Raw genomic sequence first — 22904 nt, 5'->3', positions numbered from 1 at the left:
GTAAGTGACTATGGATGCTTCTGGATAAAGGATGAGTGCTAGAAATAATCAGATAGAACTTTCAGTTCATTCTCTAGTACTTATTAGATATTTAATCTTGGGAAGATAGTAATTTTTCCTACCCTGGATTCTTAGTATTTCAAACAGTACTAGGCAGTTGAGAAATATTGGTTGACTGATTATGATTTCAACAGAAATATGTTAAGCATTCAACCTTGTCTCAGGTCATGATCTCATGGTTTGTGAGTTCGAGCCCTATGTCAGGTTCTGTGCTGACAGCTTGTAGCCTGGAGCCTGCTTCAGGATTTGTGTCTCCCTTTCTCTATGGCCCTCCCCTACTCATGCTCTGTCTCTCTCTCTCTCAAAAATAAACGTTAAAAAAATAAGAAAAGATTTAAATAGAAAGAATCAATTTCAATGATGACAATTTTAATTCAGTTTAACAAACATCATTGAACATATGCCATGAGCCAGAAAATGGCAGTGGACTTGGTAATATTGAACCACCTTTAACATGAATTGTCCTTTTCTGAAAGCTCAGTGAAAAATTATAAGACATATAGACATTGGCATTTCTAGCTTAGAAATTTGGATTATGGCCTTTAGATATGAGCAGATATGTAGCTTATATCACTTTATTGGGCAAAATTTAACATTTCTGTGTTGCTGAAAATTCCTTGTTTTTTTCTAAATTATAGAAGTAACTGATGCATTTAAATGCTTCTCACACTGACCTCTTCTAATTATATCAGACATAGAATTCTATTTGGCCAGAAATTTGCTGCATATTAGAATAGCTTTATCTCTATGTCATTAATCGTATGATTCCATTGTTAGTGTAAACTGTGATCGAGAATTCTAGACATTTCAGAAAGTAAATGAGTTATCAAATGTCTGCTGTTGGGAAGTACTCCATGATAATTACTTAAACAAAAATCTGATTATATGTCATGGGACACTGTAAACCCAGATGTGGCCCCTGCTACTCACTTGATGACAGAGTGTGGAACACATCACTAATAATAAACCCAACATCAGAAGCTGGCTACTACTACTGTAGTTGGCTCATATTCTCTAGGTTTCAAGTTGGGTAATTAATTATATTAGCTACATTTTGTGTGATACACATATGAGACACAATGATAGGTTTGCAATGAAACAAATACTGTTTGGTATTGTTTGTAGATATGGCATGCTTGCCAATGGTCATGTCTGCCTTTCTTTTAAAATTACTGTTGTTAAAAATTAGTTTTAATCACTTTTTTTATACAACCCTGGCTACCTACTAATGTTTTAAGAGCTATTTTTTTAAGTTTCTTAAATTTAAGACATAAAAATTGGTCACATGCTTTAATTTCTCTCTTTTTTTTCTCCTTATAAAAACACGATGGTGATTCTGTCAAGAGACCAATCTTGGGGTTTCCCTGATTACAACAGTGGTCTGATATTTGCTTGTGATTATCTGAGTTTCAGAGAAAACTTAATAAGAATCACTTTATGAAAGATTGGAACTTCTTAAATTGCTGTCCCTTCATTAGCTACTGTGTGATGACATGTATTTTAGGACCACTTAGTTCAGTCTGGTTCATGAAGACTTCATTCTTTTTATGCTCTTAACTTTTTCTATGGGATACAAGGTAAGACTGTGCACTTTGGCTGTGGAACCGTGTAGATGGTTCGTTCAACTTACTAGTTCTGGCACACTCTGTCATTGAGAACCCTGTTTTTTGGTGGCTGAAAGTTCTGAGTCAGAGCTGGTTGATAAAGCCATAAGTAAACAATATGAAAATTGGCTTGCATTTCTCTAATGTCAAGTTCAATATTCACCATGGAGTTGACTTTTCCAAATGCACAGTGCATTTGTTATTAACCACGCAAATGGGCATTGTAGCATCAAGTATCCATTTTATTTTTAATAGGCATCAAAACCAACAATGATAATTCAAGTGATGGTATAATTAACAACACTATGTCAGACTAAAAGCAAAGGTCATTTATTCTACTATGGAGATTCAAAGATGCTCACAGTCAAGAATAGAATAATAGGAAAGGAATATGACCATGGTTTTAGTAATGTTTTAAAATGAAAATATGCGGCACCTGAGTGGCTCAGTCAGTTAAATGTCTGACTTTGGCTCAGGTCATGATCTCATGAGTTGTGAGTTCGAGCCTCACATTGGGCTGTGTGCTGACAGCTCAGAGCCTGAATCCTTTTTCATATTCTGTATCTCCCTTTCTGTCTGCCCCTCCTCTGGTCACTCTCTGTCTTTCTCAAAAATAAATAAACATTAAAAGATTTTTAATGAAAATAAATGCTCAAGACTTAGTTTTAAGTGCCTTACTTCTGTTAATTATGTATTTTCTTTTTAGAGTGTTTCTCTTAGAGGATGGCAGCCTCAAGATATATAATGTTACCAGGTCAGATGCTGGATCATATACTTGCATTGCTACAAATCAGTTTGGCGTCGCAAAGAATACTGGCAGCCTACTTGTAAAAGGTATTTTATTATCTTCATTTGTACTTGATGAACATTGGAGATATGTATGCATATCACAATCTCTATCATAGTGTTAAACCTGTATCATATCGTGTATGTGAAATATTTGATTTCACAATTTATTTAAGAGTTGCGTTCTCATATTCATTAATAGTATGTTTACTTTGCGAATGGGATACATGGTAGACGTGAATACTTTGGCAGTTGAAATGCTGTCGGCGAGTAATTTAACAGAATTAACACCTGCACCTAAAATATTTAAATTTTCACAAATGCCTTAGTGTGAGAATCTATTGACATTTCGATAAAGTCAGTTGATAATATCTTTCTTAGTTCAATTTCCTTCAGAAGTTCTCATTTTATATGAAATTTTTACCTGGATATAAGGTTGCCAAGTACATAACCAGTTCATTTATTTATATAACTCTAGGTGTGTAGCTAGTGAAATGCAGACTCTCTTGCATACACTATATAAGTAGTTTGTTTCAAAGAGAAAAAAAACGAAAATATCTATGTCCATATAAGTCATTAGTATATTCCCATCACAGTTAACATATAAGCTCACATAAATTGTGATGATAAAACTGCATACTCTATTCTTCAGACTTTCATGCTACTGTCAATCAAATGTACCTCCATATATCACCAAGGGACATAATTAGTATTCAAGTATCTATTCCCATCTTTGCCACTTTACTTTGTTGAATCTCAGCTCATAAAACTAGTATGTTTACTGGAAGCTATGTCAGTTTTATCATTTCCTTGCCTCCTGGATGATTAAAATGACTGTCTTGATAAAGTAGTTTGAGCAGCTAATTAAGCCCAAATAATTAAATTCAGCAATCGGTGCTTTATCATCGTTTCTATTAAAAATAAATATATTAAATAAAAAGTAGTTAGCTACTACACTTCAACTATCCCTTAAAATGTCTCAAGGAAAAAAAAATACCTACCTTTACTCTTGGAAGATACTTCTGCCAACATTGTCTTAAGCATATTACATTATGCTTGGTGACAATTGTCTGAAATACTCAAGGGAAATGTAATTGATGTAACTCATGTCAAAATCTAACCAGTATGGCTCATTTTGAAAAACTTTACTTCCTTGAGAATGTATTGTCACCAGGTTTTTAAGACAGAGATGGACTTAACGTTTCAAGGAATATGCTATAGCTATATCTAATGATAAGATATCTCTCCAGCAAATATTTTGTAATACTACTTTACTTAAAAGTATGAATACTTTATGTTTAAAGAAATGATATGTCTTCATTAAGGGAAAAAAGGAGATTTATTACCCTGTTTAAGTTAAGAAGGTGCAGGCTGGGGTGCCTGGGTGGCTCAGTCGGTTAAGCGTCTGATTTCAGCTCAAGTCATGGTATTATGGTCTGTGGGTTTGAGCCCCACATTGGACTCTGTGCTGACAGCTCAGAGCCTGAAGCCTGTTTCAGATTCTGGGTCTCCCCATCCCTCTGCCCTTCCCATGCTCATGTTCTGTCTCTCAATAATAAACATTAAAAACAATTTTTTAATACAAAAGTTCTCTCATTTTTAGGGGTTAAGCTTAGGATGCTTTGCAATAAAGAGCATCAAAGGGAAATAATGAACTTCTGAGTGTTTTCACCTTCCTTATTTTACGGTTTGTAGTCATATATTTCTAATACATAGAGAACGCCTTGTTCTGCAAGGGGGAACAAATGTGAAGCTCTGTGAAAATCCTACAGACTTCATGGAGAGAACTCACTGTTCTGGTATTTTCAGCACAAGGAAGAGAATCATTTACATATGCAAAAAAGGCATATATCAATATGCATAAATATCAAGTAATTTTCATTTGTTTATATCTAATAATGAGAAGGAAATTGTGTTTGATATTTTTAACTTTCATGAAATACTCACATTCCATTTTAAGAGGGATCCATTTGCTTCTTTGCCATTGACAAGAATCACATACAAGAAAGACATACACATACACACATACACACAAAGACATAACACCCATACATACATTTAAAAATAACTACATAAATACAAAATGCATACAATAAAAATAAAAGCATCTTTAGAAATTTAGATTTTTTTATTGATCTGTATTATATATATAATTTTCATTAAACTATGGAATTGCCATGTAAATACAGGTCTAAGATAAGTCTGTTATTAGCATATCCTCTCTCATTCCCTTTCAAGTAGGAATGATCAAGTTATTACTAACAAAGAATTATTATTTTACAACTTATAAATTTGAAGCTTTAATCTGAGAAAGAACGATAATAATATGCATTGATTCAACCATTTTCTTGACTATTGAGTGTAGTCATCTGGTTGTTTAAGATGATTTGAGACTGTGTGTGTGTGTGTTTGTATTTTCTAGTCTATAATGTTCAGCTGATTGTCATTACAGAGTCAAATATAATTTTGTTGCTCGCACCAAAATCAGCATATAGTGACCTTACTCGTACTAGGGTGGTAAGGAGCAAATGAGAAATTTCAGTAAAGCTGATAAAACAATCATCTCCCTTTGAATTTACTTATCAGCCTCACTCATGCAAGAAATGTTGTTGTTAGATAACATGTAAAAAGATAATAGTTACAAGAGTAAGATATTTTCCAGCTTAGTTTTTAGCTGATATGGCTTATCTGTGTTAAGAGGATTCTGAAGTTATCTGCACTGTATGTCAGAGATTTCTATTTCACTCATGCAGCAGGATAAAGCAATTTTCCATTCAAACATTGGGAGTGTAATTAGCAGCAGCCTTGCCAGAGCCTCAGAAGTTGCCTAATGTAATCTGAGGACATGTTCCATAGGCACAAACAGGAAATCAAAAAGAGAGAGAGTTTAAGTGTTTTCATTTTGGAGGAGTTGGATTAAAATGACAGTATGTACATACAGTAAGAGGTATATGAAAATCACATAAAACAGGAAATTATTTGATCTGGCATTTGAAAAATTATTAAAAAGCAGAGTAACAGCAGGCTATAAAAATGATCTTGTTTGCAGACAACATTTGTTTTTGTTTCCCCACTGGAGAAGTTTTGGATGTTCAATTATAGGCCTCATTGCTTTAGCATTATTTTCAACTGAAATGTCGGAACTTGGAAAAGCATATCTAATGTGCAAATTAAGTTTATTGCTGCTCATTTAGTTGTTTATTCTTTGTGATAGAAGTCTTTATTATACCAGCATAGAGAATGGCCTATCCATTTTCTCCAGCAGACTTATGGTGTGCACCATTATGGCTCTGCATTTACTAAGGGAAAAACCAAGATCGGTAGATAATTGGAGGCTTTGTGGCTTTAAAAGGTAGTTTAAAGGATTTGAGGTGTTGAGCCCAGCCTTATTGAGAAGCTCAGCTCTATTGAGTAAACCAAAGTACAATTTCACAGAAATGACAAGGGACATTGGAAATCATCCGTCATATTTTAGTGGCTAAAAGGACCCCTATAGAGAAGTCTCCAGTACTGCTAATATTTTCCCCGAAATGTTTACAAATTATTAGTGGAAGCATTTTTCAGCTGAAAAAAAAATACATAGTTGATTTGTATACTGGCTAGGAATTTTCTTTCCCCCACCAATATTGAAAATACTGCTGAGTGAATTTCTTGACACTTGAATTGCATAATCTGTTCAGGTAAAAATGCAAACAAACAACCCCCCCCCAAAAAAATCTGTTTAAGCAAATATAATATCAGTGTTATTCTGGTCTTTGTAACAATTTATTCCACAGTCTTATAAAAATGTAGTACATATCGCTCAGATAAAATGTTAAGCCGCTATTTTTAAAAAATATATATTGTATAATATATAATGTAAAGGACAGATATTAATGAATTACAGGTTTGCACCTTTTTTTTGCTTTTATTGTTCAAGATATTTTTCACTGAACAAATTAAACCAAAATTGGTTAATGTTTTGTTTAGTTTTGTTTATTTTTGTTTTGTTTTGTTTATTCTTAATAAAAATAGGGAGCAGATAGCTAAAGCTTCACTTTAAAGCAAAGTGAAGGAAACCACACAGATGAGTATATACCACTCCTCAAAGAAGTGAAAAGCACAGACTCTGGAATTAGATTAACTAGCTTTACTACTAACTAGTGTGAGATCTTGAAGACTTTGTTTTTACTGTTACAGGTGTTGTATTCTTTATTCCCTTTTTTACTAACCACCATTTATCAAATATATACTGTGTTCCAAGCACTGTGATGGTGCTTTATGAACATCATCTCAGTGATCCCTCAGAACACTGTGAAGCAAATAATTATTATCATTTTTACACAAGGGGAGACTGAGGCATATATTGGTAAAACTACTTAACCATGACCCCTGTATTAATAAGTGGCAGAACTTTTTTCCTTCCTTTTTTTATCTTCCAGTAAATTTATGTAATAATAACTACATGAAACACATGCAGTTTCACATCGCATTGTTTAAAGTCCAGTGAAAAGGAAAATAGAGTAACTTACAAAGATTAGTACTTTCCCTAAATACTTTAGCTTTCACTTATTAGAGTCAGTATCTATTTATCTATTCTTCCATTTGAGATGAAATTTACATATAATGAAATACGCAAATCATAAGTGTGTGTTTGCTGAATTGTGGCAAATGCATAACCTATGTATCTCAAACTCTACTAAATATAGAACATCACCCTATAGAATGCCCTATCTTAATCCTTTAATTCCTGCTCCCACCCTACATGTAGAAGCAACCACTGTTATGATTCTTTTCTGCCACTGATTTCATACAAATGCTATCATACAGTATATATGCTTTGGTGTCTGGTTTCCTTCACTTGGCTTAAACCACTAGGTATCTACTTTCTATTTTTTATTAAAAATGAACAACACAGGGGTGCCTGACTCAGTCAGCTAGCATCTGACTCTTGATTTTGGCTCAGGTCATGATCCCAGGGTCGAGGGATCGAGCCCCACATAGGGCTCCATGCTGAATATGGAGCCTGCTTAAAACTCTGTCTCCCTCTGCCTCTCTTCCCCACTCATGTCTGCTTTCTCTCTCTCTCTCTCAGAATTAAAAACAAAACACAAAAAAACAAACATTTTGACCAAGAGTAGGTTTAGTCTAGGTAGTGGAAGTTCAGTGATATGTCCTTGATTCCGATCTGATGCTAAAAGAATTGGATTCCTCTGTTGCTCAAGCCATCTATTTCTAAAATGGCACGGTGGTCACTTATGTTCTAGTTCCATTTTTTAGGAATAATGTGCATCATTAGGATGGAAAAGAGCCTCAGGTGCAAGTTCTGTTTTCTGTGGATCCTGAATACTCAAGGAAGCAGTTAGCAGATTCTTGCTACCCAAGTGAGGGAGGCGGGTGGAAGGGGGTGGTGCTCAAAGGGAAAAAAGTTCATAATGTTCAGAAGAAAATATTCTCTTGCTACTAGATCCTGTTGCAGGGCAAAATAAAATTGCCTAATTCTGTTTCCTATAACATTACAGAATTCTTCCACCTGATGTTTTATTACAGCCCAGCACAGAGTTACAGTTGGAGGACTGAATGAATGTTATCTATTTATAAGAAATATAAATATGATGCCAAAAATATCACTGCCTATTACGTAGTAACAGCTTTAAAACTGAGTAGTTGGTGTATCTAATTCATTACACATAATCTACGGTGCCTGCTCTTTTTAATATCTGATTACTCGTTGATATAAAAGATCTGTGTTTACATTTTACATTGTTACTTGCTAGGGAATTTTTCAGTGTTACCTTGCATGGTACCAAGACATGTTTTCTCATTTAGACAACTCGAATTGTAGACAGTTACTTTCTCTAGACTGTTCTTTGTTTTATTCTGAGGTTTTGGTAGTCTTTTCATATTTGTTCTAAATCACTTAAATATTGAAGTGAAAACAAATGGGTGATAGTTCCTCCAGGTAAACTGGAATATATTGACCCCAGGTACTTTATACAATGAAATGAAGCTATTCTCTGCCTATAGTAGAATATACCAAGTGCTGCATGTCTTTTTTAATCTGTGAAACACACGTCTGAGCCGATAAAACTTACACTTGACTAAATTTACTGGCCTTATGCACGTATACATATGAACAGGAAAAGTATTTAATACCAGATGAAAAATTCCTCCATTTCTGGCTTGCTAGAAGAGGAAAATTAAAGACTCCATTACATTGATTTCCTTCTTTGTTTGTTATCTCTGTACAGGCTTAATTTCAGAGATTATCTTTGATTTTCCTGTATTTGCTTTCTCTAGAGTTAGTAACCTTCTTGTTTTGTTTGTTTGCTTAATTTTCTATGGACTTGACAATCATTCATTCTTCAGGGTTTTTTTGGTTTTGTTTTTATTTTATTTTATTTTTACAAATAGTTTATTGTCAAGTTGGTTTCCATATAACACCCAGTGCTCATCCCCACAAGTGCTCTCCTCCATGCCCATCACCCCCTTCCCTCCCCCCCACCACACCCTTCAGTCCTCAGTTTCTTCTCATCATTCAAGAGTCTCTCATGGTTTGTATCTCTTCCTCTCCCCCACCATTTCCCCGCTTCTTCTCCCCCATGGTCCTCCCTTAAGTTCCTCTTAATCCTCCTATATGTGCAAACATATGATATTTGTCCTCTGCCTGACTTATTTCGCTCAGCATAACACCCTCAAGGTCCATCCATGTTGCTACACATGGCCAGATTTCATTTTTTCTCATTGCCTTGTAGTATTCCATGGTATAGATAAACCACATCTTCTTGATCCACTCGTCTGTTGATGGACACTTAGGCTCTTTCCATGTTTTGGCTATTGTTGAGAGTACTGCCATGAACATCGGGGTACATGTGCCCTTATGCATCAACATTTCTGTATCCCTTGGGTAAATTCCTAGCAGTGCTATTGCTGGGTCATAGGGGAGTTCTATTGTTATTTTTTTGAGGAACCTCCACACTGTTTTCCAGAGGGGCTGCACCAGTTTACATTCCCACCAACAGTGTAGGAGGGTGCCCTTTTCTCCACATCCTCTCCAGCATCTAGAGTTCTCTGATTTGCTCATTTTAGCCACTCTGACTGGCGTGAGGTGGTATCTCAGTGTGGTTTTGATTTGTATTTCCCTGATGAGGAGGGATGCTGAGTATCGTTTCATGTGTCTGTTGGCCATCTGGATGTCCTCTATGGAGAAGTGTCTGTTCATAGCTTCTGCCCATTTCTTTAGTGGGTTTTTGTTTTTCGGGTATGGAGTTTGGTGAGTTCCTTATAGATTTTGGATATTAACCCTTTGTCTGATATGTCATTTGCAACTATTTTTTCCCATTCGGTTGGTTGCCTATTAATCTTGTGGATTATTTCCTTTGCCATACAGAAGCTTTTAATCTTGATGAGGTCCCAATAGTTTATTTTTGCTCTTGTTTCCCTTGCTCTTGGGGATGTGTCAAGTAAGAAGTTGCTGCGGTGGAGGTCAAGGAGGTTGTTTCCTGCTTTCTCCTCTAGGGTGTTGATAGTTTCCTGTCTCACGTTCAGGTCTTTTATCCATTTTGAGTTTATTTTTGTGTATGGTGTGAGAAAATGATCTAGTTTCATTCTTCTGCAGGTTGCTGTCCAGTTCTCCCAGCACCATCTGTTAAAGAGGCTGTCTTTTTCCATAGGATACTCTTTCCTGCTTTGTCAAAGATTAGTTGGCTGGACACCTTTGAGTCCAGCTCTGAGTTCTCAGTTCTATTCCATTGGTCTATGTGTCTGTTTTCGTGCCAATACCATACTGTCTTGATGATGACAGCTTTGTAGTAGAGCCTAAAGTCTGGGATGGTGATACCTCCCATTTTGGTTTTATTCTTCAGTATTACTTTGGCTATTCGGGGTCTTTTGTGGTTCCATACAAATTTTTGGATAGTTTGTTCTAGTTTTGAGAAGTATGCTGGTGCAATTTTGATTGGAATTGCATTGAATGTGTAGAGTGCTTTGGGTTTTAACTATATTTGTTCTTCCAATCCATGAGCGTGGAATGTTTTTCTGTTTCTTTGTGTCTTCTTCAATTTCCTTCATATGTTTTCTATAGTTTTCATCATACAGATCTCTTGTATCCTTGGTTAGGTTTATTCCGAGGTATTTTATGGTTTTTTGTGCATTTGTGAATGGGATCAGTTTCTTGATTTCTCTTTCTGTTGCTTCATTGTTGGTGTATAAAAATGCAACCGATTTCTGTATGTTGATTTTGTACCCTGCAACTTGGCTGAATTCTTGGATCAGTTCTAGTAGGCTTCTGGTAGAGTCTGCCGGGTTTTCTATGCAGAGTATCATGTCATCTGCGAAAAGTGAGTTTGACTTCTTAGCCAATTCTGATGCCTTTGATTTACTTTTGTTATCTGATGGCTGATGCTAGGACTTCCAGCACTATGTTAAACAACAGTGGTGAGAGTGGACATCCCTGTCGTGTTCCTGATCTCAGGGAGAAAGCTCTGTTTTTCCCCGTTGAGGATGATGTTAGCTGAAGGCTTCTCATAGATGGCTTTTGTGATGTTTAAGTAGGTTCCTTCTATCCCGACTTTCTTAGAGTCTTTATTAAGAGGGGATGCTGTATTTTGTCAAACGCTTTTTCTGCATCTATCAACAGGATCATATGGTTTTTATCTTTTCTTTTGTTGATGTGATGTATCACATTGATTGATTTGCGAATGCTGAACCAGCCCTGTAACCCAGGAATGAATCCCACTTGATCTTGGTGGATAATTCTTTTTATGTGCTATTGGATTCGATTTGCAAGGACCTTGTTGAGGATTTTGGCATCTGTATTCATCAAGGATATTGGCTTATAGTTCTCTTTTTTTTTGCTGGATCTCTGTCTGGCTTGGGAATCAGAGTGTTGCAGACTTCATAAAATGAGTCCGGGAGTTTTCCTTTGATTTCTATTTTTTGGAATACCTTGAGGAGAATTGGTATTAATTCTGTTCTAAACGTCTGCTAGAATTCCCCAGGGAAGCCATCAGGTCCTGGGCTCTTATTTGTTGGGAGATTTTTGATCACTGATTTGATTTCTTCACTTGTTATGGGTCTGTTCAGATTTCCTATCTCCTCCCATGTGAATTTTGGTAGTGAATGTGTGTTTAGGAACTTGTCCATTTCTTCTAAGTTGTCCAATTTGTTGGCATATAATTTTTCATAGCATTCCCTGAAAATTGCTTGTATTGCTGAGGGGTTGGTTGAAATAAGTCCATTTTCATTCATGATTTTGTCTATTTGGGTGCTCTCTCTTTTCTTTTGGATAAGCCTGTCTAGAGGTTTGTCAAGTTTGTTTATTTTTTCAAAAAACCAACTCTTGGTTTCATTGATCTGTTCAATTGTTTCTTTGGTCTCTATGTTGTTTATTTCTGCTCTAATTTTTACTATTTCTCTTCTTCTACTGGGTTTAGGGCGTTCTTGTTGCTCTGCCTCTAGTTCCTTTAGGTGAGCTGTTAGATTTTGCACTTGCGCTTTTTCTAATTTCTTGAAATAGGCCTGGAGTGCAATGTACTTTCCTCTTAGGACTGCCTTTGCCGCATCCCATAGATTTTGGATTGTTGTGTTTTCATTTTCATTTGTTTCCATATATTTTTAAATTTCTTCTCTAATTACCTGATTGGCCCATTCATTCTTTAGAAGGGTGTTCTTTAACCTCCATGTTTTTGGAGGTTTTCCAGACTTCTTCCTGTGATTGATTTCAAGTTTCAAAGCATTGTGATCTGAGAGTGTGCATGGTATGATCTCGATTTTTTTGTATTTATTGAGGGCTGCTTTATGTCCCAGTATGTGATCTATCTTGGAGAATGTGCCATGTGCACTTGAGAAGAAAGCAAATTCCCTGGCCTCAGGATGTAAAGTTCTACATATATCTGTCAGGTCCATCTGGTCCAATGTGTCTTTCAAGTCCATTATTTCTTTAGTGATTTTTTGTCTGGTTGACCTATCCATTGCTGTAAGTGGAGTATTAAAGTCCCCTACTATAAGCACATTCTTATCCATAAGATTTTTTTCTGTTAGTGATTAATTATTTTAAGTATTTAGGTATTCCCATATTCAGTGCATATACATTTCTGATTGTTAGTTCTTCCTGATGGGTAGACCCTGTAATTATTATGTAATGCCCTTCTTCATCTCTTGTTATTGTCTTTAATTTAAAGTCCAGTTTGTCTGATATAAGTATAGCTACTCCAACTCTCTTTTGATTTCCAGTAGCATGATATATATTTCTCCATCCCCTTACTTTTAATCTGAAGGTATCTTCCAGTCTAAAATGAGTTTCTTGTAGACAGCAAATAGATGGATTTTGTTTTTTTATCCATTCTGCTACCTTATGTCTTTTGATTGGAGCATTCAGCCCATTTACATTCAGTGTTATTATTGAAATATGTGGGTTTAGAGTCTTTGTGTCCTTTGTGGGGTTCATGTTTGTGGTGATGTCTCTGGTATCTTTGTTCCTTGCAACCTTTCCTTCAGAGCGTCCCCCTCAGGATTTCTTGTAGGGCTGGCTTAGTGGTGACAAATTCTTTCAATTTTTGTTTATTTGGAAAGATTTTTATCTCTCCTTCTATTTTGAATGACAAGCTTGCTGGATAGAGGATTCTTGGCTGTGTATTTTTACTGTTCATCACATTGAAGATCTCCTGCCATTCCTTTCTGGCCTGCCAAGTTTCAGTAGATAGGTCTGTCACCACTCTGATAGGTTTCCCTTGTATGTTAGGACCCTTTTCTCCCTAGCTGCTTTCAAAATTCTCTCTTTGTCCTTATATTTTGCCATTTTTACTATGATATGCTGTGCCAAAGATTGATTCAAATTATGTCTGAGGAAAGTCCTCTGTTTGTCTTGTATTTCAACATTTACTTCCTTCCCCAGATTGGGGAAGTTCTCTGCTATAATTTGTTCCTGGACTCCTTCAGCACCTTTCCCTCTCTCTTCCTCTTCTGGGATTCCTATGATACGGATATTGTTGCATTTGACTGTATTGCTGAGCTCTCGAACTCTTCTTTCATGTTCCTGGATCAGTTTGTCTCTTTTTTTCTCAGTTTCCTCTTTTTCTATAATGGTGTCTTCCTAATCACTTATTCTCCTTTCTACCTCTTCAATCCGTGCATTGAACGACTCCAATTCATTATGTACCTCATTTATCGCATTTTTAAATTCATCATGCCTATTTTTATGCTCCATGTTGCTTGTAGCCATAGTTTCTTTGATGTCTCCTATGCTTTTTTGAAGCTCAGCTATTAATTTTATGATTATTATTCTAAAATCTTGTTCAGTTATGCTGCTTATATCTGTTTTGAGCAGTTCATTAGCAGTCAATTCTTCTTGGAATTTCTTTGGAGGAGAGCTCTTTCATTAATCATTTTAGTTGGCTTTCTGTCTCTTGTTAGTTTTAAAGTCTTGTTATGCTCTCTGCACGTGTGAGCTCTCCTGTATCCAAGAAGACTCTTTGACTGTCCAAGGCGTATCCTTTTAGAGAGTGTTTTTTGAATGGTCTCTCTTGTTGTCTCTTGTTGAGTCCTTGATTAATTTATTTTCCTACTCGTAGTGATATTTGGGACTCTCCATCATGTGTACTTTGGTTTGTTTCTTGAGGTAGCGCTGTAGAAGAAAACAGAGAGACAAACACACAGGGAGCAGAGGAACACAAATGCGCAGACAAATCTGACAAACATGCAAATCTAGAGGGAAAACAAAAAAGTTAAGAGAAAAGACAGAGGAGGGAAGGTGAATAATAGAAAATAAAAAATGCATAAAAAGGTAAAAAAGAAGAAAAGGAATAAAGAAGAAAACCGATGGACAAAGAACAGTTTAAAGCATATAACCGGATCTCCTAGCTACAATTTTATAGCCAGGTGTATGCAGTGCTATTTGAAGAGCATAGAGAAAGAGAGAGAAGACAGGTTAGGGATGAGACAAAATTGGAAATAGAATGAACAGGCAGAAGGGATAAGAATCTTTTTTCAGGGGCGCCTGGGTGGCTTAGTCGGTTAAGCGTCCGACTTTCGCTTAGGTCATGATCTCACGGTTCGTGGGTTCGAGCCCCGCGTCGAGCTCTGTGCTGACTGCCAGCTCGGAGCCTGGAGCCTGTTTCAGTCTGTGACTCCCTCTCTCTCTGACCCTCCCCTGCTCACGCTGTCTCTCTCTCTCCTAGAAATAAATAAAACATTAAAAAAAAAAATTTAAAAAAAAAAAAAAAAGAAGCTTTTTTCAAAGAACTAAAGGTTGGAATATGGTTGAATAGGTGATAGAAGGAAGCTGGTGTTATCCAGAGAAACTATATAGTCTAACTACTCCTGAGAGAAAGAGATGATAAGGTAGGTAGGTCTAGAATTTACATCTACAGAATGGACTAAATGTGACTGTTTAAGCAAGCAGGTGACCAGAGTTAATCAGGTCTGTGTTCCGGGGAAAAAAAACAAAAACAAAAACAAAACAAAACAAAACAAAGCAAAACAAAACAAAAAAGGAGGAGGGCAGCTCTCTAGCAGGGATGGGTGTGGTGTGATCCAATGCGTCAGGCGGGAGTTCTGCCTTGGTGGTTGTGGGGAGGAGAGTGGCAGCTCTCCAGTCCCTTCTTGAACCAAGAGCTGCACCTTGCCTTTTTAGGTGTGTAAACTCCCCGTGCCAGGGGCACAGCCAAAGTGGGTCGTGCTCTTTAACCCAGGCCAGGCCTAGTTTCCAAATCTCAGTCTGTGCACCCCACTGAAATTGCCGTAGACACAACCTCACAGGTGATCCCCTCAGGGCAATTCCAAGCCTCTTGCGTAGCCCTGGGGATGGATCCAGGTCACTGCTTCCTTGTCCTCCATGTCGGGTTGGCTAGCAAGGACGGGGGGTTGCCTGGGGGGCGTGCTGGAGAGCGGGAAACCGGGTCCCTCTGTGTCTCATCACCAAAACACGAACTCGCGGGCAAATCTCCCAGATTTAACCCCTTCACCTTCCCTCCAGGGGTCCAGCCATCCAGGAGCACAAAGTGGCTGTGGCGCACAGCTCGTCTAGGGGTCCAGCCAGCCAGGAGCTCAAAGGAGTGGTCAGCACAAGGCCGCTCCAGGAGGAGTTGGCACGCAGGGATTTGGCGCGCAAGGTCCATCTGTGCCCCAATCAGAGGTTTTTCTGTTCCCTGGCGACAGGGACTATGTATTGGGTAGTTTCAGACTGTCTCTTTCCCTTCTCACTCCCCACAGAGGGGGATCACCCCCGTCCCTGTGAGTCTCTGATCCCAGCCCGATTTTATCTTCCCCAGTTTGCACTCACGTTAGAAGGCTTTCTCAGTGAATTCTACGTCCTTTTTCTCCCAATCTCTTGGGTTCTGTAAGGTTTCCTATGGCTTCAGATCTTTTCTGTGTGAGATATGGGGGTTAGTGCAATGTACGGAGATCCCTACTTCTCCACCATCTTGCCCCTCCTCCATTCGTTCCTCAGTTTTATCTCAGTTGTCTCCCTTTAAAAAAATCAACCTGACCTTGTGTTTAGGAGCCCAGTTGCCTACACATCATGCCTTTCTCAACCTGCTCTTTTGGTCAAATGCATCTTCCAGTGGATTTTTGAGGAAGAATCCAAGAGGAATGCCATTTTTGGAGATCTTTTTTGTTTGAAAATGTATTTACTCTATGCTTACATTTGCTTGATGGTTTAGTTAGAAATAGAATTCTAGATTGGAATTCATTATCCTTGGCAATTTGGAGACGTTACTCTGCTCTGAAAGCTGAAACCATTTTGATTTCTGAATTGTTGTGTGTGACATCTTCTCTATCCCCTCCCCCACTCAGTTTTTTCCAGCATTCCACAATTATATGATGATGTGCTGTGGTGTCAGTCTACTCTCAGCCTTTACATGGGGTGTTTGATGCACTTTGTCCTGCTGAAACCTCACACTCTTCATCCTGAATATCTTTCTGAATAATTTATTAATTTATTCCATTTCTTTGTCTATAATCCCTATTATTGAAAGAGTTAAATTACCTAAACTGGTACTCTAGTATATGTGTGTGGGAGTATGTATCTGTGTGTAGTTTATTATAGTTTATATATTTATATATTTAGATAGTAGAAGTAGTTTTTATGCATGTATATGTGAACTATATATATTTTTGCTTTTTCCCCTCTCTTAGTATCTATTTTGTTTCTTTTTTGTTCTACCTTCTGGAAAATTTTCTCAACTTTGTTTCTCAGACCTTCTATTGAATTTTTGTTTTTACTATTTTTTCAAATCTAAGTATCCTTTATTTTCTGACTCTTCCTTTATATAATACTTCACATTTTTTTCCTCTCTCTCTTTCTAAACATATTGTTCAGTTTTTCTTTTATCTAGCTTGTTTTTCCTGCATGGCCTCTATGGTTCCAAATAGCTTTCTTGTCTTTCTTTGTCTTAAATCCCATCCTTTACTAAGAGGTGTGCCAAAATACTTTGTGAATCTTAGTTTTCTGCTCATATTTAAGAATGGGGCGCTAAAAATCTTATAGAAAACTCTGATCAAGTTGGTGGGGATGGTATTTAATACTGGACTTCACACTAGGCTGATATGACTGGGATATATCCTTGAGAAACTCTTAAAGACACTATGTTTAGGTATTTTCTCAGGTTTATCAGATGCCTAGGACAACCATCCCCCACTTCCCATCCCACATTCCTGGCTGGGGAGCAAAAGCCCAGCAGCCAGCACCCTCAAAGCTAAATGATGTTATAAGACATGGATCTCTCAACTTACTACATACATGTTCCTTAATTTCCCTGTTTTTAGTAAGATTCCCCATCTTCAACTATGCTTATACCCAGCAATTAAGAGACCCTCTGTTTCATAGCCTCTCAGGAGAATAATTTGCCAGTCTTCTGCTGAGACTGGAAAGCACTGTAAAAACCAAATGGCTTTCTATTCATAAAGTCCAAAAGGGGGGTTGACACACTGAATAAATTTTCTTCTCAGCCTTCTTCATGGCCAGCATGATCTTTATGGTAGATCAGTTAGAAATCATTTCATTTCATTACTGTTCCTCAAATTTTGTTTCCCCTTTTGATCTCTGTTTTGGTGGATTTATCTTTGAAAAAATTATTTTGGTTTTATTTAGTAAATGTTTTTAAAGAACTGAAAATAAACAATATGTTTAATCAATTATCTTCATCGGGATATTGTATGTCTTATTTTTTTGGTGACACGATTTTTCTCTACCAACATTTACAAAAAGTTAAGCCTTAGTTATTTTTTGCTTAAACAAAATTTATCAAGAAATCAATAAAGCACAGTTTGGTAGATATGGTCATGCACTCAAATATTCTGCTTGTGTTCTAGATATGATTCCATCTTGTGTTCAGGGACATCAATCTACCAATTTTCTTTCTCCCTGTCTCTCTTTCTCTGTCTCTAGCTCTACTACATTCTGTCTCTTTCATCTCTATTATTTTCCATAACACACCATCCCCACCAGATACTTTCGTATTATTATTTAAGTAAAATACCTTTTCTGACCCTGCTTCCCTTCCAGCTACTGCCATATTTGACTACTCTTCTTTATATCAAAACTCTTCAAAAGTTATCTGTACGAGCTTGCTTTTTCCAATCCTTCTGGTCAGCTTTGCTTTAAATCAATGCAATCAGGCTTTTTCTCTACCATTCCATCAACATTACTCTTAACAAGGTGACTGGTAACCTCCACATTATTAAATCTTGTAGTCAATCTCGGTCCTCATTTACTTAACCTATCAGACTATTGATCACATCCTTCATGAAATACATTTCTCACTTGGCTGCCTGTACATTGCATTTGTCAGGTTTGGTTCTTTTTTTGTCTTTTTAGTCTTAGCAATTTCCTAAATTTGGGGTATGCCAGGGATTTGTTCTTGCATTTATTCTCTGCTATATCTCCTCCCACTTATTTGGTGTCTTATTCTGTCCTATCATGTTAAACACCAAACATAAGCTAATTCCAACCTGATACACCCAGTTCAAATATCTACTTCAATCACCACATCCCACCACCAATTGATCATCTTCACTTACCATTTTACTGTGTGCTAATATTGGCCTCCTAATTCATATTCCCAAAACTTACTTCTATTGTAGTCTTTCCCTCTTATTAATAACACTCTGTACTGAGAGTTGCCAGTTCAAATCCTTGTAGTTACTTCTACTCCTTGCTTTCTTTCAAACCCCATATCCAGTTGTCCAACAAATGGCCTCAGCATCAATATATGTACAGAATCTAACTACTTCTCAGCACTGCAGTTACCAAACTTTAGTTTAACTACTACCACCCTTTTTCCAGTGTGTTGCTGTAACACAGAGAGGCTTAACCAAGCTGATTTTGCCTCCAAGGGGACATTTAGCAATGTATGGAGATATGTTTGGTTGTCACAACTGAAGGATCTACTGACATCTAGTGGGTAGAGACCACGGATGCTGCTGAATATCCTGTAATGCACAGGGCAGCCTCCTTCCCTCACTCTGAATCCACCTATGCAACATGCAACACAAAAATATCTGGCTCAACCTGTTTCAGAGTCTGTGACTCCCTCTCTCTCTGACCCTCCCCTGCTCACGCTGTCTCTCTCTCTCTCTCTCCTAGAAATAAATAAAACATTAAAAAAAATTAAAAAAAAATATCTGGCTCAAAGCATTAATAATGTTGAGGTTGAGAAACTCACTGATACAACTTCATGAGTATTTGTCTTGATTCCATCTTGTCTCCCTTCTAGAAACTAGAATATTCCTATTAAAATGTAAATGAGGTTTTTTGCCTGTTATGATGGAAGTGCTCTAATAGCTCCTCAGTTCAGTGTTGTTTCATTTGCTCAGGATCCATACTGATGTACACCTGGCAGAAGGAAAGAATTTGAAACTAATTAAACAGTTATGAATAAAAGTTTGAATAAACACTTGTTAAGGGTTTCTACTTTTTTTTGAGAGGGAGAGAGAAAGAGAGAGGGAGAGGGAGAATCCCAAGCAGACTCTAAGCTCCATGCTGAGCCTCACACAGGGCTCGATCTCACAGCCGTGATATCATGATCTGACCCGAAATCAAGAGTCAGACCCTCAACCACGTGAGCCACCCAGGCACCACAAGGGTTTCTACTTCTATAGAAAGTAATACTCAACTCTCTCTCCAACTGTTATAATATATACATGTATTATATAATGTATATAATCAAGATGATTTAGGCCAATGATATATGGCCTAAATATTTTAAACCCTATGCACAATCTATTATTAAAGATTAGTATTATTTGGAGAAACTTTTGTCCTGACCAGTCAAAGTAGCTTTATCACACCAACAACAGCCACAAATATTGTTAAAATCTTTTAAAAATGAATAAAAATAGCAGTTCAAACTAATTATGACAGTAACCAGGTTGTTTGCAACATAAGGGACAATATTCTGGAGAAAAGAAAAGCACAGATAGGTGATCACAACAGTTCGCAGTGTTTCTCAGTTCCAGAAACTTTGTCACTTCCCAAGCAGTATGAGTAAAGAATTTTTTAAAATTTAAAAATTAAAAAAAAGGTGGAAAATATCTCAAGCAGAAATTTTGGTTGCCTCGTGGTGCAAGGAAGACAAAAATTGGGGCTCAGAATTATCCAGATAAAATGAAACCTACTATACAACTTGACCTTAAATGGAGGCACCAAAAGGACTTTGTCCTGGTACTAAAAACAACACAACTGACCACTGCTCAAAAAGACTGACATTCAGTTTCCATTCATACCCATTCCTAATTGGATTCTGCTGTTTTTAGTTGCCTGATTATAAAAAGAACTGTTCTTAGGAAAAACATAAAAGAAGAAAACATTTATATTGCGATATGTAATCCCTGATATTCTTTAAAATATTACCAGGAATAGCTGGAGTCAAGACCATATATATGATCAAAACATCAGACATTAGCAGTAAGTCACAGTCAATAGGAGTATGAAAGTTATTAGACATGGATTTTTAAATAATTGTGATTAATGTGTTAAAAAATAGATGACAAGATGGCAAATTTCAGAAGGGAAATGGCATATATTAAAAATCAGTTGGACAGAGTAATCTAAAAAAAGGGAAATCTAAGAAACAAAACAAAGGAAAAAACAAACAGAAACAAACTCGTAAATACAAGAACAAACTGACGATTACCAGAAGGGAGGGAGATGAGGGGGGTGGGCAAAATAGGTGAAGAGAATTAAGAGGTGCAGATTTCCAGTTGTAAAACCAATAAGTCGTGAAAATGAAAAGTACAGCATTACTGACATAGAGTCAGTAATATTGTAATAACACTGTATGGTGACGAATGGTGACTGCATTTATTTGTGGTGAGCATTGAATAATGTATACAATTGTTGAATCAGTAAGTTGTGCACCTGAAACTAATATAACCTTGTGTGTCAACTGTACCTCAATAAAAAAGAATCAATTGCACATCTAGAACTGAAAAACACAAAAGCTGAAATTAACAACATTAGAGGTTGATTCAATACCAGATTAGATGTGGCAGAGAGAAGAATTAGTAAAATGGAGGGTGTGTAAATAGAAAATATCCAGACTGCAAGATGGAGAGAAAATGCAATGAGAAAGACAAAAAAAGGACATAAGAAATATATTGGATACAAATAGTTCCAGTATGCATAATAATTGTAACTCTAAAAGGAGTGTAGAGGAGAGAAAGAAAATGAGGGATGAATGGTATTTGAACAAGTATTTGTCAGAGATTTAAAAAAACCCGAAAAATGCCAGTTGCCATCCTATTCAGGAATTATATAAGCCCTAATTAGGATAAACACAAAGCAAGGTTTAAGCACATAGTAGTGAAACCAAAAAAGAAAAGAAAAACTATCCTGATGAAATAGGTACATTATCTTCAAAAGAACAACAATAAGACTGGTAGTTTCACAGCAACAGAAATAAGAAAATCCTGAAGACTGTGGAATGGCTTTTTAAAAATGGGCTGGAAGACAACAGTGATAAGAATTCTACTCCCAGCAAAAATATTCTCCCAAATGAATACAAACTAGAGATGCTTTCACACAAACAAAACCTCTGAGAATCCATCACTATCAGATCCACACTAAAGAAATATTGACAACATCCCTATGGCTAGAAAAAAATATGATCCCAGATCAAACCATGTAAATGGAAGAAGAAATTAAGAGCCATGAAAATGGTTAGTATGTTAATATGTAGGTTAAATTTGGATTCTGAGGAATTAAGAAGAGGACCAAGTTTCAAGTATTCATTTCTAGTCTTCACAAATTAACTAGTGAGAGAAAATATCAAAGAATTTTGTCACCTATTCAAAGTGCTATTTGTACACTACTTTCCTTTATATTGGCATCTTAGCAACATTTCCTCTAATGTACTTAGACAAATGTAGGCAAAATCATGTTTGTACAGAGTAAGAAAATTTTAGTGATTTTTCTTATATTTTGGTCCATTGTTGGAGAGAAGTTGATAACTTCAGAAATACTTGAGAAGTTATTATTCTGAATAGTCACACTGAAAGATTATTACTCATAGATGAAAGATTCAACTGAGTTGAAAGTACAAAAGAAAGAAACACATAAAAAGTGACCCAAAAGGATACTTTACAGATGGTCAAGAAAGCCCAATTACATACTGTATTTTCATCCCCTAGCTTCTAAAAATGTAGTTAGGGATCATAATATTTAATAGTTTGTTTGGCCATTGATACATGGATGAAGTCTCATTTGTATTTAAAGAAATCATGCTAAAGGATTTGACAGAAGTTTTAATATTAGCTTTCATGTGTTCTGAGATGCTCATAACTGAAGATGTATTCTGGAAGTATCTTTGACTATTAGGACAATATGAATTTGAGGAAGGCTATTCATCAAAAGCATTATATATCTTACTAAACTTTTCCTTTTACTTCTTCAGAACAGGATTATTAGATCAAGCTATTTTTATATACTTTGTATCTCACTAAAATAGATTGAAAATGGAAATATTAAAATTCTGTAGTTTTATGAACTCTTCATGAATGTTTGTCATTCATATTTAGAATAATCTTCAAAAAGTGATAGGTCCTGGGGCTCCTGAGTGGCTCAGACAGTTAAGCATCCTCTTGATTTCAGTTCAGGTCATGATCTCATGGTTCCTGAGACCCAGCCCCACATCAGGCTCTGGGCTGACAGCAAAGAGCCTGCTTGGGACTCTCTCGCTCTCGCTCTCTCTCTGCCCCTCCCCTGCTGGCATGTGTGCACATGCACACCCACATGCACGTGTGCACACATACACACACAAACGCCTCTCTCTCACTCGCAGAATAAATAAACTTAAAAAAAATGGTAGATCTTCATCATTTTATAAGCTGAATGGGAATGATGCCTCCTTATTTTGTATATATTCACTAACTTCATCATTTCTTTCTGTTTTTCTTTTATTAATAAATTGATGAGTATTACAAACAGAAAAGTAAAAATAAGAATAGTATAAGGAACTCTTATGCACCCTTCAGCCA

General features: G+C 36.6%; 1 protein-coding gene across 4 annotated transcripts in view; it reads left to right on the top strand.

Moving 5' to 3' along the window:
• CNTN6 (contactin 6) overlaps nucleotides 1-22904 on the top strand; it is a 172904-nt gene that overhangs the window by 117210 nt on the left and 32790 nt on the right. For all 4 annotated transcript variants that reach the window (XM_039219879.1, XM_039219880.1, XM_039219878.1 and 1 more), the window contains one exon: nucleotides 2371-2498. In XM_039219879.1, coding sequence (XP_039075810.1) covers nucleotides 2371-2498 — 128 coding nt within the window. The remainder of the gene's footprint in view (nucleotides 1-2370; nucleotides 2499-22904) is intronic.

The sequence above is a fragment of the Hyaena hyaena genome, unplaced genomic scaffold (genome assembly GCF_003009895.1).
Source record: "Hyaena hyaena isolate Hyena2069 unplaced genomic scaffold, ASM300989v1 scaffold_845, whole genome shotgun sequence".
Classification (NCBI taxonomy): domain Eukaryota; kingdom Metazoa; phylum Chordata; class Mammalia; order Carnivora; family Hyaenidae; genus Hyaena; species Hyaena hyaena.
The sequence above is the reverse complement of the archived record's forward strand: the minus strand, read 5'-3'. Positions and strand labels throughout refer to the sequence as shown.